General features: G+C 41.8%; 1 pseudogene and 1 gene segment (V, D, J or C); both read right to left on the reverse strand.

Moving 5' to 3' along the window:
* Positions 1-690: 690 nt before the first annotated feature.
* Positions 691-17,986, reverse strand: part of LOC122703534 — a 121,669-nt gene continuing 104,373 nt past the window's right edge. The window contains 2 exon segments of the V gene segment in view: positions 691-1,215; positions 6,091-6,127. Of these exon segments, the coding sequence occupies positions 893-1,215; positions 6,091-6,127 (360 nt within the window).
* Positions 15,025-16,262, reverse strand: LOC122703533 (annotated as a pseudogene).

Here is a 17,986-nt window from a genome sequence, read left to right on the forward strand (position 1 = left end):
AGCCTCTCATAGCATGGCCCAGGAGAGGGCTATGAATATAGATGCCTTATGGGTTTCATGAGTGTCTTGTAGCTAAAGTAGGGTAGACTAGAATGGAGGCTGATGATTTTTATAAATGATGGTATGGTTTTTATCAACTCAATATTTAATTCCTTAGAAGATAAACTGGATCATTAGAAAAACAGTGTTTAAAAACCTTTGATCAAGGAACTTCCCTGGTGCTCCAGTGGTTGAGAATCTGCTTGCCAATGCAGGGGACTTGGGTTTCATCCCTGGTCTGTGAAGATTTCACATGCTGTGGCTGGGCAACTACTGAGCCCATGTGCTGCAACTACTGAAGCTCGCTTGCTCTAGAACCCATGCTCCACAACAAGAGAAATCACCTCAGTGAGAAGCCCCTTCACTGCAACTAGAGAGTAGCCCCTGCTCTTTGCAACTAGAGAAACTCCGTGCAGCAATGAAGACCCAGTGCGTGCGTGTGTGCTAAGTCCCTTCAGTTGAGTCCAACTCTTTGTGACCCTAGGGACTATTGCTTGCCAGCCCCCACAGTCCATGGGATCCTCCAGGCAAGTACACTGGAGTGGGTAGACCCAGAGCAGCAACGCCCCGCCCCCGCCCACCACCAAAAAAAAAAAAAGTTAAAAAACAAAACAAAACAAAAACCCTTAAATCAGAAAGGAGAGAGAAATCACAGGTGCAAAGATTTACTTTATTTATTCACTGTCCCCCCAACATTAGCATGATTAAAGCCAAAGAGGGGGAGGGGGATGAGGTGGGGAGATGGGTCAGAGGATTGCAATAGGGGTTGATCTGTGGGAAAAGGGCCTGAGGAGGGGTGAGGGGCTGGGACCAAATCAGCCCAGGTGACTGGAGAGCCTGTAGACCTCTTGCTCTAACATTCGTTCTTACTGAAGCTCTTGACGATGGCGCTAGTCAGGCTCTTGTGGCTGACCTCGCACGCATAGACGTTATGGCTTTGGTACTCCGAACTGGACAGTGTCAGGGTGCTGCTGAGGCTGTAGGTGCTTTTCTTGCTGTCCTGGTCTGTGAAACTGTTCTGGAAGTTGCTGCTCTGGGTAACCCCATCCACTTTCCACTTGACATCGATATCTTTGGGGTAGAAATCATTCACCAAGCACACGACAGAGACAGTTTCAGTCGTCAGCTGCTCGTCAGATGGTTTGAAGAGGAAGATGGATGGCTGAGCATCAGACCCTGAGGACGGAAGAACAGAGAAGGGTGTTTAAGTAACAGTGAAGTTCTCTACTGGGGTGCACTGTCTGGGGGTGACCTTAGAAATGCAAAAGACAGATGTGCAGAGAGCTGCATGCTTTTTTTATAGTATCCAAGCACCACCCAGGGAAGTCAGGAAGCAAATTCACAATTGCCATGATTTTGAGTTTTTCCTTAGCCCCTATTCCTTAAGAAAGCTCTGAATTTTTTGTACTCTTTGCAGCCATTGTAAGGCTGCAAAATAATATGAATTTTAGAAAAAAATGAAGTGAAATATCCCATGAACATACTCTTCTTTGGGTCAATTCTTGATAGCTTTAAACATTCTCTCCTGCATTAAAATATTAAATAATTAGCATATTTGATATAGAAATTCTTGTAAGTCCTTATATCTTCCAGGGGATCATCTCAACCCAGGGATCAAACCCAGATCTCCCACATTGCAGCCAGATTCTTTACTGGCTGAGCCACCATGGAAGCCCTATCAACTTTTTAATGGAGTTTAAAAATTCATTAAAATTTTTTTAAAAATTCCTAAATAATTTTAGAACAGTTTAAAATACTTAAATAGTTTAAGCAGTTTGAAAAGAGTTTTAAGTTTTCTGACCTTATCTTTCTTTCCTTCATCTGTGTTCCCTGCCTCCTATAAGGGAACCCAGTGCAAGAGGCCAAGAAACAAAACCACTTTATCAGACCCTCCTGAAGTAAGAATAGATCTAACAAGATCACTTCCCCCTTGCCTCTCCTAGTCCTGTGCAGTGATGTCAGGCTGTCTTCCACTTCCTGGGCTTCCTTTGGGCATGTTGGGGTAAGACTCACCCTGCATGGGTGAGCCCCAAACTCTGAGTCTGGGTCCAAGAGTGTATGTGTGGGTGTCAACCCCTTCACCCTCTGTGATCAGGCCAGCAACTCTCCCACTCCTTGCAAAAGGCCTCAAAGGGAGACCCCCAGCCCTGGCCTTATGACTGTCGCCATATCGGGCAAGTCTCAGGCAGACTCACAGGGTCAACTGTAACTTCAGCCACCTGCCCAGGAGAAACTGATGAGCTTCACTTCTGACTGTGAGCAGCTGCCAGATGGCCTGCTAGAAATCCCCTTGGTAGGCCTTTGAGTTCTTGAATGGGAGAGCGTGAATTAAATAACAAATTAAGAATTCTTTCCTGGGAGAAGTCACAGATAAGTGAACAGATTTTATAAAGCTATAAACCTCCACGTTAACCAAGCAGTTCAATATCAGATACTTAATTTTTAATGTTTTGATATTTTCCCTTCTTTTACCCTTTGTATTATTTTTTTTCAGAGAATTTTATAAAATAGCCTATGCAGTAAAATAAGATGAATTCTAGAAATAAAGGAGATGAAATATCCTATGAAGATACTCCTATTTGGGTCAATCTTTGGTGGCTTTAAACATTCTATCCTGCATTAAAATATTAAACAATTATCATATTTGACATGGAAATTTTTGTAAGACCTCGTACTAACTTTTTAATAGAATTTAAAATTCATTGAAAGATTTTTAAAAGGCCCTAAATTATTTTGGAACAGTTTAAAATACTTGCATAGTTTAAACAGTTTGAAAGAGTTTTTAAATGGCCCTAAAATAGTCCTGTCAGTTTGTCTGCAAACCAAAAATAATCTTTTTCAAGTATCACTTTTGAAATTAGCCAAAGTAAACAACAATGACAATAACAAATTTTTAAATGATTTTAAAGGGTAAAACACCCAGATTAAAAATTTTCTATCATGGAATGAGGGGGTTGGAAAATACTTTTCTATTTATTTATTTATTTATTTATTTTACTTTTTTAAACTTTTCTATTTTTTATGAAAAATTTATAAAAAATGCCATTGAGTTTTTATCAATGGCATTTATACACATTTAGATATTTTGTACACCTGAAACATAATCTTACTGAAGCCATTACATTTCTGAAAATTAAAAGCATCACAAATTTATCTTATTTTTTTCCAGCAATATACCTATAATGATATTTAGTTTGAACTTTTAACTCAGTAAAAGTTAACTGATCAAAACCTGAATGGCCAGATTGCTAGTCTTCAGTTAGATTTTTGCTGGTGTGAATTTTGCCCTAAAAGAGTTATATGTATATAGAGAAAATTATATGTATGTATAAATATATAATATTAACTTTTATACATATTTCCTTTTGATTGAACATTTATTACTTAAATATATTTGATGAGAGGATATTGAAATAATTATAGATCGCTGAAAAAATAACTAAGTTCTTTATAGACCCCTACTGGAAATTTTTATTAAGCAGATACAATAATATAAATTTTATTTTTGGAATTGCTGATAAAAATCAGGCTTTTCCCTATTTTCCCCATGTTAGCTGGTGTCCACATTTCTGTTCTCTACTGTTAGCGACATGATTCGTATCACTGTGTCAGGAAAGCGGGCCATAACACAGCTGAATGGGCGATCACGGGGTTGGCCATGCCTTTCGCGGCCTTTAGCGGCCAGGTGAGCGGCCACTATAGCCCAAGGGCCTGGCCACCAACATCGTTCAATCACGAAAGCAGACCGCCCCGAAGTCTAAAGACAGCCGCGAGGTCTACAGACCACGTTAGCAGAGCCACGGCCTCCACAGCGGTACAAAGACACCACCAAGTAATAACAAAAATCATACTCATTAAAATATTTCCTATCTTTTTAACGTCCGTGGGCATCTAAAAAGTGCTATTATTTTATTTTCCTTCTCCTAAACAAATTTCTTCAAAGCTGAGTTTTTGGGAACAACCCTCTTTCCTTCATTTATAAGAGGAGATGTATTTACACATTTCTAGTATTGTCTAACAAAGAAATTTGTTGTTTTTTTTTTTAAAGAGTAATCTGTCAAGGTATAGATCCCCTATAGCATTTCTGAATATTGACAGTTTATCACTCATTTTAGACTCTAAAAATAACACTGCTGCTGATTCTCAATCAAGCAGAAATTTTAACATAGAGAAGTATATTTTTCTAACATCTTACTGATTTTTTTTAGTGCATTCCATTAATTTTTATTGGTATAAAATAATTTATCAGACAGAGAGAGAAGACAAACACATTTCTCTACTTTTTTTTTTTTGTACATCTAGCAAAAATCAGTACAATATTTGGCAAATCTCAATGAAAATTAATTCAGTTTGGCTCTTTAGAGCTGCAAAGATTCCTTTTTAAGGAGATATTTGAAATTTTTTAATATCCTATCCCAGGGACATTCTACAAATCTTAAGATGTAAAAAATTTAAGTCTCTGTTCTGATTTTTAAAAGCTAAACATCTTTATCTTTGAAAAAGTGTCCTTTTTCATCGACACTTATTTTTTTCCCCTTTGAGTCATTTGGTTTAGATTAAATTAATCTTTTTTGTCTACAAATCCAGTTTTGGAGCTGAGTTTAACTTTTCAAACTGATAATAAATCTGAAATACTCTCATTTACCCATCTCTACAAAACTCATATTTAAGCCTCTAAAAGTCCATATTGGCATTTAGACCCACATTTCAGAAGGTAATAGAGAAAAATTATTTATGTCTAATCTCCAAACGTGTCCCTTGGCCAAAGATGATCCACAGATTTAATTTACTTTCCTCTCAACAAAAACCGCTTTTTGCTGCTAATCTCTTTCAATGGTCAGATACAGAGAAAATCTGGCCATTTAGGTGCCACATCAACTAACTAGCTCTTTGCTATTCCTTGAGGCTAACTGATTTCCAGCCCCCGACTCATCTGATTTTTCAGAAGAATCCCATTCTCTTCAAAACTGACCTCAACTCATATCCCAAGCATTAAAACTCCCAAATTTCACAGCTCTATAAGAAAAAGGAGTTGAAAATTGCACTTACGTTTGATTTCCACCTTCGTCCCGCTGCCGAACGTAACTTCACAGTGATGTCCCTGATATATCCCCCTTAACAAAAACCTCCTTCTGAAGCCAATCACAGGAAAAAAGCCCAATCCACAGAAAAATCCAGCCATTTCTCCTCCTTTCTCTCCACAAACCCTACTCTCCTTACAAATTCAGTGATTTGGCTGTCTGTTCAGCTTAACAATTGACTGTCTTCTGACTTTCTGTCTTTTACTTTTTGGGTCACCAGGCATGGCTCATGTAGCCAAAATGTCACAAATTTGCTCACTGATAGAAGAGGACAAAAGTCTCACAAACAACTGAATAAAAATGTACTCACGTTTGATCTCCACTCTGGTCCCTGGGCCGAAAGTGAACCACAGTGATTCCCTAATTTCCGCTTGTACAAATACCTACCCTGAAGGGGCATCAAGCCCCCTTCCCCAATTACATTAAAATTAATCTTAAATTTACCATCAGCTAGCCTCCTATGGGAGAATTTCCCTTCCCCTCCTCTGTAGCTAACCTGGGAATGAAATTTGTTTTAACCCTGACACTGAATTAATGAAAACAGGCAAAAAGGAACAAAAGGTAAATAGACAGAAACAGCAAAGGATTAGCTGAAAACAATACTTACTTTTGATCTCTAGCTTGGTTCCTCCGCCGAAAGTATTTACACAACGGTTCCTCTTAACCTTGTTCCTATACAAAAACCCTTTCCCTTCCTGACCATTGAGCAAAGCTCTGTTTCAGAACAGACCTTTTGCTCACCAATACATTTCTGAAACTATCACTCAGGCAAGTTATTCCCACCCAGAGACTGACTGGTTCTTCATAGAAAATGTGCAATCAGTTCTCCTGTTTGATTACAGATGAACTGTAACTTTGCCCTGGAGGATGGCAGAGTCTGGTTTCATAGAGTCAATGCACAGATCATTTCAGAGACACAGGGATCATAAGACACAGACAACTGAGAAAGGAAAGTTTGGATTTTACTCACGCTTGATTTCCAGGTTGGTTCCTTGACCAAACGTCCGCCACAGTGATAGCTGTACGTTATCTCGCTGTATAAAAACCCTTCTCACTAAAGGGGAACAGAGCCTTGGGTCAAGCCGCTGAAGCTTAACTCCCATCTCAAGCAGGTGTGGAGGCCCTGGGGCTTCTCTGATAGAGAATGTTTGTCATTCTTAGGTGAATTCTAAAATCCTAGATGATTTATTTATGTCTATGGCCTAAATAAGTGGTCCCATATGTTAGCAATCTCCCACGTCTGGACTGCTGCTTACCTATTTATTGGAAAGCAGATTGAATATAAATTAGAAAGAAAGATAAGCTCATTTAAAAAAACACTATACTTTTAGACAGTTGAAGCATAGTTGATTTACAGTGTTGTGTTAGATACATCAAAGTGATTCAGTTATATACACACACATATATATTATTTTTAACATTCTTTTCCATTATACACTATTACAAGGTATTCCAGTAGTCATGTATGGATGTGAGAGTTGGACTATAAAGAAAGCTGAGCGCTAAAGCTGAGCGCTGAAGAACAGATGCTTTTGAACTGTGGTGTTGGAGAAGACTCTTGAGAGTCCCTTTGACTGCAAAGAGATCAAACCAGTCCATCCTAAAGGAGATCAGTCCTGAATGTTCAGTGGAAGAACTGATGTTGAAACTGAAACTCCAATACTTTGGCCACCTGATGGGAAGAGCTGACTCATTTGAAAAGACCCTGATACTGGGAAAGATTGAAGGCGGGAGGAGAAGGGGATGACAGAGGATGAAATGATTGGATGGCATCATCGACTCAATGGACATGAGTTTGAGAAAACGCTGGGTGTTGGTGATGGACAGGGAGGCCTGGTGTGCTGCAGTCCATGGGGTTGCAAAGAGTTGGACATGACTGAGTGACTAAACTGAACTAAACTGATTGAATGTATTTCCCTGTGCTATATATAGTAGGACCTTGTTGTTTAATCTCTTTAATATTGTATATCTGTTAATCCCAAACTCCTAATTTATCTCTTCCCCATCTTTCCCCTTTGGTAACCATAAATTTGTGTTCTTTGTCTGTCTATTTCTGTTTTGTAAATAATTTCATTTCAAAAACTGTACTTCTTTATACCTTCTCCTGGGGTGAGGGGGGGTGGGGCTTGCACATGACAAACCTCATTCAATGTCATTATGAAACTTCTTAGCTTTTCTCAGTTAATAATACTGAAATAATGTTTTTTCTATTTGAACCTCTCTTTTGCCACCATGTCATTTAAAAAAAAAAGACTAAATGTATTAATATATCAAACCAAGGCCCATGTCTTATTCTGAAATATATTTTGGAGTGAAGCTGTAGATGGCCCATGAAACAAAAACAAAGATCAAAAGAGTAGAAAAGTAGACTTTACTTGGTTAGTTGTCTGTTGTCACAGGACAGGTAGAACTGGAGGGGTACCCACCATGCCACAATGAGCTGAGCCGGGTGTATGCTGTCTTTGGAGCTGCTAGAGAATTGTGGCATGCCTTGATGTTTCCATAGTAACTCCATCAGGGGTCCTGAAGACCTCATTTTGCTGTGAGTCCAGCTCTACTTATTCCAGTCCTGTTTCCCTTTTAACTTTCCATTCCCACTTCAGCATACTAAAGTCCTTACTGTTCTCCTGAGACCTCCAGCTTCTACATAGCTCCCCCTCTTCTTGGAAACACTTTTGTCCACCTGCCTTAACTTGTGAACAACCAATTGTCTTTCAAGACTCAATTTAAGAGAGACTTTCTGTTGGATTCAGTTCAGTTCAGTTCAGTCGCTCAATTGTGTCCAACTCTTTGTGACCCCATGAATCGCAGCAGGCCAGGCCTCCCTGTCCATCACCAACTCCCAGAGTTCACTCAAACTCATGTCCATCGAGTCAGTGATGCCATCCAGCCATCTCATCCTCTGTCATCCCCTTTTCCTCCTGCCTTTGATCTTTCCCAGCATGAGGGTCTTTTCCAGTGAGTCAGTTCTTCGAATCAGGTGGCCAAAGTATTGGAGTTTCAGCTTCAGCATCATCCCTGCCAATGAACACCCAGGACTGATCTCCTTTAGGATGGACTGGTTTGATCTCCTTGCAGTCCAAGGGACTCTCAAGAATCTTCTCCAACACCACAGTTCAAAAGCATCAATTTTTCGGCGCTCAGCTTTCTTCACAGTCCAACTCTCACATCCATACATGACCACTGGAAAAACCATAGCCTTGACTAGACAGACCTTTGTTGGCAATGTAATGTCTCTGCTTTTTAATATACTATCTAGGTTGGTCATAACTTTCCTTCCAAGGAGTAAGCGTCTTTTAATTTCATTGCTGCAATCACCATCGACAGTGACCTTGGAGCCTAAATGACTATGGTAATAGTAAGTTTTACAAAAGAAATTGTAATAGTAATTCTGAAGTAAGCTCAATTCTATATACAAGACTGCACATGAAATGTTGCTTAAAAAGTGGAAAGAAAAAGAAGTTGTGGTAGGCATATACAGTGGAATATTACTTATCCGTAAAAAGGAACAAAATTGGGTTATTTGGAGTAATGTAGATGAACCTGGAGTATGTAATACAGAGTGAAGTAAGTCAGAAAGAGAAAAATATCATATATTAATGCATATATATGAAATCTAGAAAAGTGGTATTGATAAACCTATTTGCAAGAAGGAATAGAGATGTAGACATAGAGAATGAACTTGTGGATGCAGCAGGGGAAGGAGAGGATAGGATGAACTGAGAGAGGAACATTGACATATATTGTGTGTAAAATAAATATTAAGAGCTAGTGGGAGACTGCTACATAGCACAGGGAGCTCAGTTTGGTGCTTAAGGGTGACCTAGAGGGGTGGGATGGTAGGGGGAAAGGGAGGCCCAAGAGGGAGGGAATATATGTATGCTTAGAGCTGATTCACTTATAGCTTATAGTAACTAACACAACGTTGTAAAGCAATTATCCTCCAATTAGAAAAAAAGGTAAAAGAAGAGAAAATAACTGACGTCTTCATCATAAACTAAATATGACTGAGCTTTGCAATGGAGCACAAAACAGCCAGTAAGAGGATAAAATAGCTTTCTGCATAGTCACGAAGAAGGTGATTGCAAAGATACAGCTGAATGGTATGTATTGTATGATACTATGATCCCATTTTAATTGAATATGTATGGATATGAATAGAGGCTAATTGCAGAAGGAAATACAATCAATTGTGCTCAGTAATTGTCTCCTAAAATTGATTACAGTAGTTGTGGAAGAAAAGGGAGCCATGTCTTCTCTTTCTACTGTACTATTGTAGATTATTTGATTTTTAAAAATTACGGGAATATATTCATTTTTTGATTTTCAGAAACACTAAGGCTGTACCAATTTTGATAGTTTGATATCATCAAGTAGAATTCTCCATAGTCATGTGCAATTGTAAATATAATTTTAAAATGATATATACATGTTTAACTTTTCTTTGTCATTCAAATACTGTTTTAATAATCTTTAAATTAAGAGTGCAAAAAAGGTAGGAGTTTTCCTGTTCTGTATAGGAGATATTGTTTTACCAATGTAGGACATGTGGGTGTGACGTGGGGGCTGAAAAATGTATTTTCCTAAGTGAGTAAATAGGAGATTGAAAGTGAAGCATGTAAGTAGATGACTATTAAAAGCAGAATTTGCTACTAATAAAAGATGCTTATTATAAGAACTGTTGAGCAAAAGCTAGTTTTTTGACCACACACAGTAGGATCAATAGGAATGGTTGTTGTGATGTTTGTTGTAACATCACATGGATCACTGAAAAGTGGCTGAGAGCCTTAATGTGTATGTGGTTTATTATTTGAAGGCAAAGGATGTCTTAGGAGCAACTGTGAAGACCTACCATTCTACAGAGTGTCCAGGATGGGCCTTGATAAGATTGACTTACTAAGGAAAAATAGTCAATAAACTAGTCTGAGGGGTTCTTAGATTTATGCATGAGTGATGGAAACAGAAAATTTAGGGGACCATTCCAAAAAACTCTTCACTAAAGCTGCTTTCCATGTGGCTGCCAACAAAGTCATATTCTTAGAATAAATTCTCAACAGCTCATGGCCTGTGTGTGTGCTCAGCGGCTCAGTCGTGTGTGACTCTTTGCAGCCCCATGGCCCACCAGGCTCATCTGGCCTAGGGAGAGAAAGAAAAAACAAAAGAGAGAAAGACGAAATACATGTGTATAAGTCATCCTGAAAACTGTTGAGAAGCTTTCTGATCAGTGTTCTCAGGTCTAGCATTTCAAGAAACACCTTTTTTTTTTTTTTTTTTTAAATTTGACACAAGTAACCAGCCTATTTGAAAGGTCTGTCTCCCATCAGTACCATACAGAAAATCACCCAACATGTCAGAGACACAGTGACACAATTTTGCAAAGTTTGAGGACTGAGGGCTTCCCTACCTGGCTCCTGAATGTTTGCATCTGATAATCCATCCAGAAGTCTGTGGTTCAAAATTTTTTCCAGCTCATCATTCACAGTAAAGCCCAAAGTAGGTGTGTTTTTTTGGACTTCAGCTTGATTCCTTCCTCCTTAGGATTATAGTGTCTGTCCTTTGTACTAGACTTAAGCTGGTATTTCAAAAGGTGAGGAGGAAATTCTTGAGCCACATTCTGTGGTGATCAGAACCTGATCATTTGCTGTTCTCTGGGCTAGAGTGCCACAAATGGACATCTGACTTGAATCCCCAAGGGGCAAGGATGGCCCCCATTTGCCCAGAAGGAGGGAGACAGAGGAGGTCACTTGAGAACTCACTGCTTCTTTGCTGCTTTGGGGCTGTGTCTATTTCCATCCATTTCTGAAGAAAGACATGCTGAGAGAAGCAAAGTCCTTGGTCCAACCACGTGCAAACACATAAGCTGTACTTCTGACCTGAAATTCTGGTCCTGCTTTGGAAAATGTAGACACTCATCTTGTTTCTGGGCCTTTCCAGGTGGCACTAGCGGTAAAGGATCTGACTGCTGGTGCAGGAGATGCCAGGGACTCAGGTTCAGTCCCTGGGGCAGGAAGATCCCCTGAAAGAGGAAATGACAACCCACTCCAGTATTCTTGCCTGGGAAATTCAATGGACAAGGAGCCTGGCAGGCTACAGCCCATAGAGTTGCAAAGAGTCAGACACCACTGAGTGCCTGAACATGCACACAAACACACACATCTTGTTTCCATGAAGACATGAAGGCTGCAGGTGTTTTGTTCTTTTTTTTTTTTACTTTCTAGAGTGAAAGAGAAAACAGTACCAACATACCAAGGCTTATGTACCATTGGAGAAGCTCTGACAATGAGATTTACATATTGAATGTTGTGGTTTCCAGTTGGTTTTACACTAGTGATGAACCTTTTAAGCTCTACCGTGGAGTTCCCCCGGTCCCTGTCTGTCTACTTGGCATGCAACCCTGTGTCCCTCTCAACCTACTGCACAGAAACCCATTGCAGACAACTACTGTGATTGAGCCAGCTCTGCGTGCAGCCATGGAGTCCCTGAATTCAGGCTTGGTTCCTCACATTTTTGCCTTTGTTGTCAAAATCTTCAAATCCTTCATGAACACTCTATTCTGCTTTCTACTGACTCAGGACCGCTTAGTGAGAGGCCCCCTCCCACCCCTCTGACCACTCCCCACTTCCTCCTCTTCCCAGTCTTGCTCATCTTGACTAAGAACCTGGGCTCTGGATCTTTTCTGCTCACTGACCTGCATTGCCTCCTTCCCTTGATATGAATATATGAATGTCCTGATTCCATTTCAAAAGGATTTCAATCTCACTCTACTTTCCAATGCTGCCCCCCCCCCCCCACCCCCATTCTGTTCAGCTCCAGGGGTCAGTCAAGCTGCTTACCACACAACCTAATATTCTGCTGCTGCTATCTCTGCCCTGATCTTCCTGTACTTGTGGGTTTCTTTCTTCTTTCTGATTGTACCACAAAACTTGTGGATTTCAGTTCCTTGATCAAGGATTGACCCTGGGGCCCTTGGCAATGAGAATGTGGAGTCCTAACCACTGGACTGCCAGGGAATTTGTTTTGGGTTTATTTCTTTAAAAAATCATTTTTGCAATTTAGGTTTTTTTAAAAAAAATTTGTGTCTATTTATTTAAAATTTATTTATTTATTTGGCTGCTCTGGGTCTTAGTCAAGGCACACAAAATCTTCTTCATTGCAGCCTGCCAGATCTTTAGTTTCAGCATGAGGGATCTTTAGTTGTGGCATGTGGGATCTAGTTCCTTGACCAGGGATGGAACCCAGGTCCCCTGCATTGGGAGCATGGATTCTTAGCCCCTGGACCACCAGAGAAGTTCCATGATTTTGTCATTAAACAAGGGGGAAGTATTGTGATTGAATGTGTGAGTTTAATCCCTCTTCTTAAACTAGATTTTTCTTAAATTGGCTCCTTTGGTTTCTAAGTGGGGTTAAACTAGGCTTGTTCTTGGCTCTTATTCCCATGTTGCTGTTCAGTCGCTCAGTCATGTCCAACTCTTTGTGACCCCATGCACTGCATGCCAGGCTTCCCTGTCCTTCACCATCTCCTGAAGCTTGCTCAAACTCATGTCCATTGGATCAGTGATGCCATCCAACCATCTCATCCTCTGTCGTCCCCTTCTCCTGCCTTCAATCTTTCCGAGCATCAGGGTCTTTTCAAATGAGTTAGTTCTTCACATCAGATGGCCAAAGTATTGGAGCTTCAGCTTCAGCATGAGTCTTTCCAATGAATATTCAGGGTTGATTTCCTTTAGGATTGACTGGTTGATCTCCTTGCAGTCCAAGGGACGCTCAAGAGTCTCCGACATCACAGTTCAAAAGTGTCAGTTCTTCAGTGCTCAGCCTTCTATATGGTCCAATCTCATATCTGTACATGACTACTGGAAAAACCATAGCTTTGACTAGATGGACCTTTGTCAGCAAAGTAATGTCTCTGTTTTATAATGTGCTGTCTAGGTTTGTCATAGCTTTTCTTCCAGGGAGCATCTTTAAATTTCATGGCTTCAGTCATCATCTGTAGTGATTTTAGGATCCAAGAAAATGAAGTCTGCCACTGTTTCCATTGTTTTCCCATCTATTTGCCACGAAGTGATGGGACCAGATGCCATGATCTTTGCTTTTTGAGTGTTGAGTTTTTTTTTTCTTTTTTTAGAGATTCAAGCTTTTATTTTTTTCCATCATGCAAGTAACCTTACAACTATTTATACTGTTTCAGAACAGAGAAATAATTGCATTATTACCAGAGTGCCAAATTACCAAGTAAGACAACCGGTTACTGATTACTTTTGGGAGGTTATTTTCACAGAACACAGCAACAATTTCCAAATTATACTTTACTTTCAAGATCAGAATTATATCATGAGACCAGGACATGCTGATAATTGTAACAATCACACAAAGTCTCCATCTTACAGGTGGAAAAAAGACTGTTATTCTGGTGAAAGATCTCAAGTAAGCACCTTATCAAAGACTGATAGATAAGTCTTTGAAAGAGTTTACAACAGAGCAGTCTCTCTTTCTTCTTGTGGATGCAGGGAAAATGCAGCCTCATCACTTTTTGAGACTTCCTGTAAATTCTGAAGACTTTCATATCTGAGGCCCATCTCTGGCACATCATTAGTTAACATGAAAAGCAAAAAGCAGACCTGATGGGATAGTGATAGTGCACCCACCACTATCACCACCAGCAGAGTGTCTTAGTCTCCCAAAGCGGTCCTGGTTGAACTGGCACAGTGTCTTAGACTTTTGATAAACAATACAGGCAGGGAGAGGGAGATGCAGATGAAATCAGGTTGACCATAATTGATAAATGATGTAGCTAGGTGACAGCACACGGGGTCTCTCCACTTTGCACATGTTGAAAATGTCCATAATAAACAGGGAAAAGCTTTAAGAAAAAAAAAAAAGCAGACTGTACAGTTCTATTTTCCCATTAGGCAAAAAATGGGGAAAATGGTAAGATTTACTCAGAGACAAAATAAGTAGCATATAGCATTAATCTTCCGCATAACACAAGGCCACATCTGAAGCCACAGCTTGATGACGGTGAGCACATGTCCACACATACCAGCTTGCCCATCAGTCTGGCAGCCAGTAGGGTTCCTGGAAGGCTGGAGAGGGTAGGTGTGGAACTCATGCACTGGCAGAGGGCCTGTGTCCACAGGTAGTTCTTGAAGTCCTTGTTAACCAGGAAGCCAACTGGGCCAACAGCAACCTAGACAAAACTCAATGGCCTGACAGTGATGAGGCATGGTGCAGATCTTGACAAAGGTTTACCAGGAAGGAGAAAGGCCCAGAGGCAGGAAGAAATGCAGAACAGTGAAGAACACACAGCAAACTGCTTCTCACCCTTAACCTCAATCCGTGTCCAGGAAGTAGCATGGGTCCCTGGCCAAAGCCAGAGATCCTGTAGGTGGCACCTTGGCTGGTGACCCCAGAACCAAGGGACAATCAGTTTTGGTTGATGGCCAATGGCATATGCACTAGCTTCATTTTGCAGTGGCAACAGAAAAGCTTGCTGCAGATGGCATGCATGGCTGGCAGGAACTTGAAGCCCAGCAAGTCACAGGCCCTGAAGTAGCAGAGCTTGAGGAGGCACTGGTCCTATTGTTGGATGACTCATGAGTGCCCATGTTAAAGACAGGCGGGAGAGGCCATAGCCAAGAACAGGGCACAGCACATATCTGAATCATGTGAGTTTAACCTATAAACAGGAGGGGTGAGATCAAGTAACATGTGATACTAATGTAAAAAAAAGCAAGAACGTCACAGTGAAGCAAAAGAACATGATCATAAATGCCATATTCTTGTAACTGAACTCCAACAGGAATACAGTGCACAGAGGCCAACACGAAGAGAAGGCAGACAGCCAAACACATAAGGTCAGCCAGGCACAGGGCCAGCAGGAGGTAGGATGGACACTTGGGCAGGATTAGTTGGACTTGTTTACACCAGGTTCTGGGGTCTCCACGGGCTGTCTTGCTGCCCCTGGCGTGCCCTCCTTTCCTTTCTCTGCACTGGCCCTTTCACTCACAAGGTAGTACTGTAAGGGACTGAGCCACAACTCCTCCTACTCCTCCTTGATTATCTCCACAATCTTGTCAGACTCAATGGAGCTGTGGTTTGAAAACCACCCAAAGATGCTCTGGCTGTTGTCAGGTTTCTCCTGGCTAAGGATCTGGAGATCATCCCAGAGGAGCCACTGGATTGGAGTAGAACGAGACACCACCAGGCCGGCAGGGCCACGCCCGTATTCTTTGATGAGCACCGCATTTTGGAAATAGGGGTTGCACCCGAAGTAGAACTTGATTTTGTAGACCAATTTCGTGAGGCCAACCACTTCCACCTTCAAGCTATTCAAGTAGCTGAGGACCTCTTTATCTTGGTTATTCAGAAAGGATGAGAGCTGGAAGTGGTTCTGAAAATCCTGCCCCCAGAAGCCTGGAATATTCTGGATAAGGAGGTTCTTGTGCTCTAAGTGGTGCAGCCGCCAACTGCCCAAACTTGCGGGAAAGCCGGAACTAGGCCCTGTCCGCCTGGGTGTTCATGGTCTCCAGCTTCGGCTGGACGTTTCAGCATACCCATACTGCCCTCTGTCGCCGCGGGCCCTGACCCTGCATTCTCCATCTTCTCTCCCACTGGAACGGAGGCAGACTCCCCAGTGGTCCCTTTCTTCAGCTTCCCACCTGCTTAGGCCGGAGACCCCCTCCCCACTTCACAACAGGTATCTGGGGCCTTCTTCACAGCGGGGCTGCGCAGATTCCCAACGCGGGGGCCATTTTTCGGCCTTCCCACGGTTCCCATGAAGATAATGTTGGTCACCAGGCGCTCCGGGAGGGATGTGGCCTTCCCCGGGCCGGGCCTGGTCACGACCTGCCCGTGATTTCTGCCGCCTGGGCCTGGAGCTCGAGGCCACAATCTAGGGGGAGCCGGCAGGCACCCTCTTCCCCGGACGGGTGAGGGCGGCGCGGGCGCAGTGGTTTCCAGGCCACCCCAACCCGCGCCAGCCTGCACCTGTGCTGCCTTGGTCTCCTTCCCAAGCCTCTGGCGCTCTGGGGGGTTCTGGTCGCGTCGGACGTCGTCAGGAGCAATGCGGACTCGGCCTTTGGCGGGGCTTTTGCCATGGCTTTTGGCGCGGGAGGACTTTCTACCCTTACTTCAGCCACGCATGGTGGCGGCCCACCCGACTCAAAGCCACGCAGAGAAAGGCTCCTGGCGCCGGCTTGTGGTACTTGAATGTTCAGTTTTAAGCCAACTTTTTCACTCTCCTCTTTCATTTTCACTTTTTAGTTCCTCTTCACTTTCTGCCATAAGGGTGGTGTCATCTGCATATCTGAGGTTATTGATATTTCTCCCATCAATCTTGATTCCAGCTTGTGCTTCTTCCAACCCAGCGTTTCTCATGATGTACTCTGCATATAAGTTAAATAAGCAGGGTGACAATATATAGCCTTGACGTACTCCTTTCCCAATATGGAACGAGTTTGTTGTTCCATGTCCAGTTCTAACTGTTGCTTCCTGGCCTGCATACATGTTTCTCAGGAGGCAGGTAAGGTGGTCTGGTATTCCAATCTCTTTAAAAAATTTTCAGTTTGTTGTGATCCACACAGTCAAAGGCTTTAACGTAGTCAGTGAAGCAGAAGTAGATGTTTTTCTGGAATCCCCTTGCTTTTTCTATGATCCAATGAATGATGGCAATTTGATCTCTGGTTCCTCTGCCTTCTAAATCTTCTTTCTAAATCCAGCTTGAACATCTGGAAATTCTCGGTTCGTGTACTGTTGAAGCTTAGCTTGGAGAATTTTGAATATTACTTTGCCCCCACACCTGCCCCCGTGCTAATCAGCATACTGATTGAAAGGCTATTAGTCTGGCGCTGGGGAAAGAAGCGCTCACTTCCCTTAATGTGACTGCTTCCCTTAAGCTCCTCAACCACCAAAGTGCCCTGTTTACCTTGGCTGAGACTAGACTTCCAAACCTAACAGCACACAATTGAAGAGGGCACGGCGGCAAGGAAACAAACAACAAATCAAAAGAAAAAAATAAAAAAAGCAACAGATTGAAGCAAGGAATAATTGGACTTTTATGTTGAATATGATGGACTTGTCCACCACTCTCAAACTCCCCTTTGCACGGACAGAGAAATATAAAAATGAGAATAAATATATTTCATGAAGCATCACAAAGGAGAAAGAATAATTGAGGGAAAACTGCAAAGATTGCAGTTGTGTGATTGAAATGATGGAGGAACTAGAATCTTCCGTTTCTTGGAAAAAATAGACAGGGATCTTTGAAGCAGCCAGTATGAGTTTTGCCCTCAAAGCCCTCAGAAAAGCACATGCACCTCAGAGCTAAAAGGCATTGGGTGAACTTCCCTGGTGGTCCAGTGGCTAAGACTTTGGGTTCCCAATGCAGGGGACCCAGGTGTGATTGCTTGTCAAGAGAACTAGATTCCATATGATGCAAATAAAGATCCCAGTGAAGACTGAAGATCCCACACAACTAAGATCTGGTGCAGCCAAAAAGTAGAAAAGGCATTGGGACTGGAAGTTAGAAGGGGGGCCCTGGAAGGTGGAATAACACTGGGCTACCTACCACTCAGCCTTCAGGTCATGTGAATAGTGATGGCAATAAAAAGGGATCAACTGACAGGCATCCAAGAGCAATGAGATAAAAGTTTTACAAGGCACTGGAAGGAAAAAAAGTAGTTAAAAACCTAAACCAGTGTAGCAAAATTCAGGAAAAGGAAATTAAGAGAAAATCAAGAGAAAAATACGATCAACAGAAATGTAAAATAAGATGGGAAGACCAAGTACAAATAGAACAAACTACAATAAATTCAAGTTATCCCAAAACTTGAAAATAAGGCAAAAAAGAGATATTGACACAAATTTTC

The sequence above is a fragment of the Cervus elaphus genome, chromosome 11 (genome assembly GCF_910594005.1).
Source record: "Cervus elaphus chromosome 11, mCerEla1.1, whole genome shotgun sequence".
Taxonomy (NCBI): Eukaryota; Metazoa; Chordata; class Mammalia; order Artiodactyla; family Cervidae; genus Cervus; species Cervus elaphus.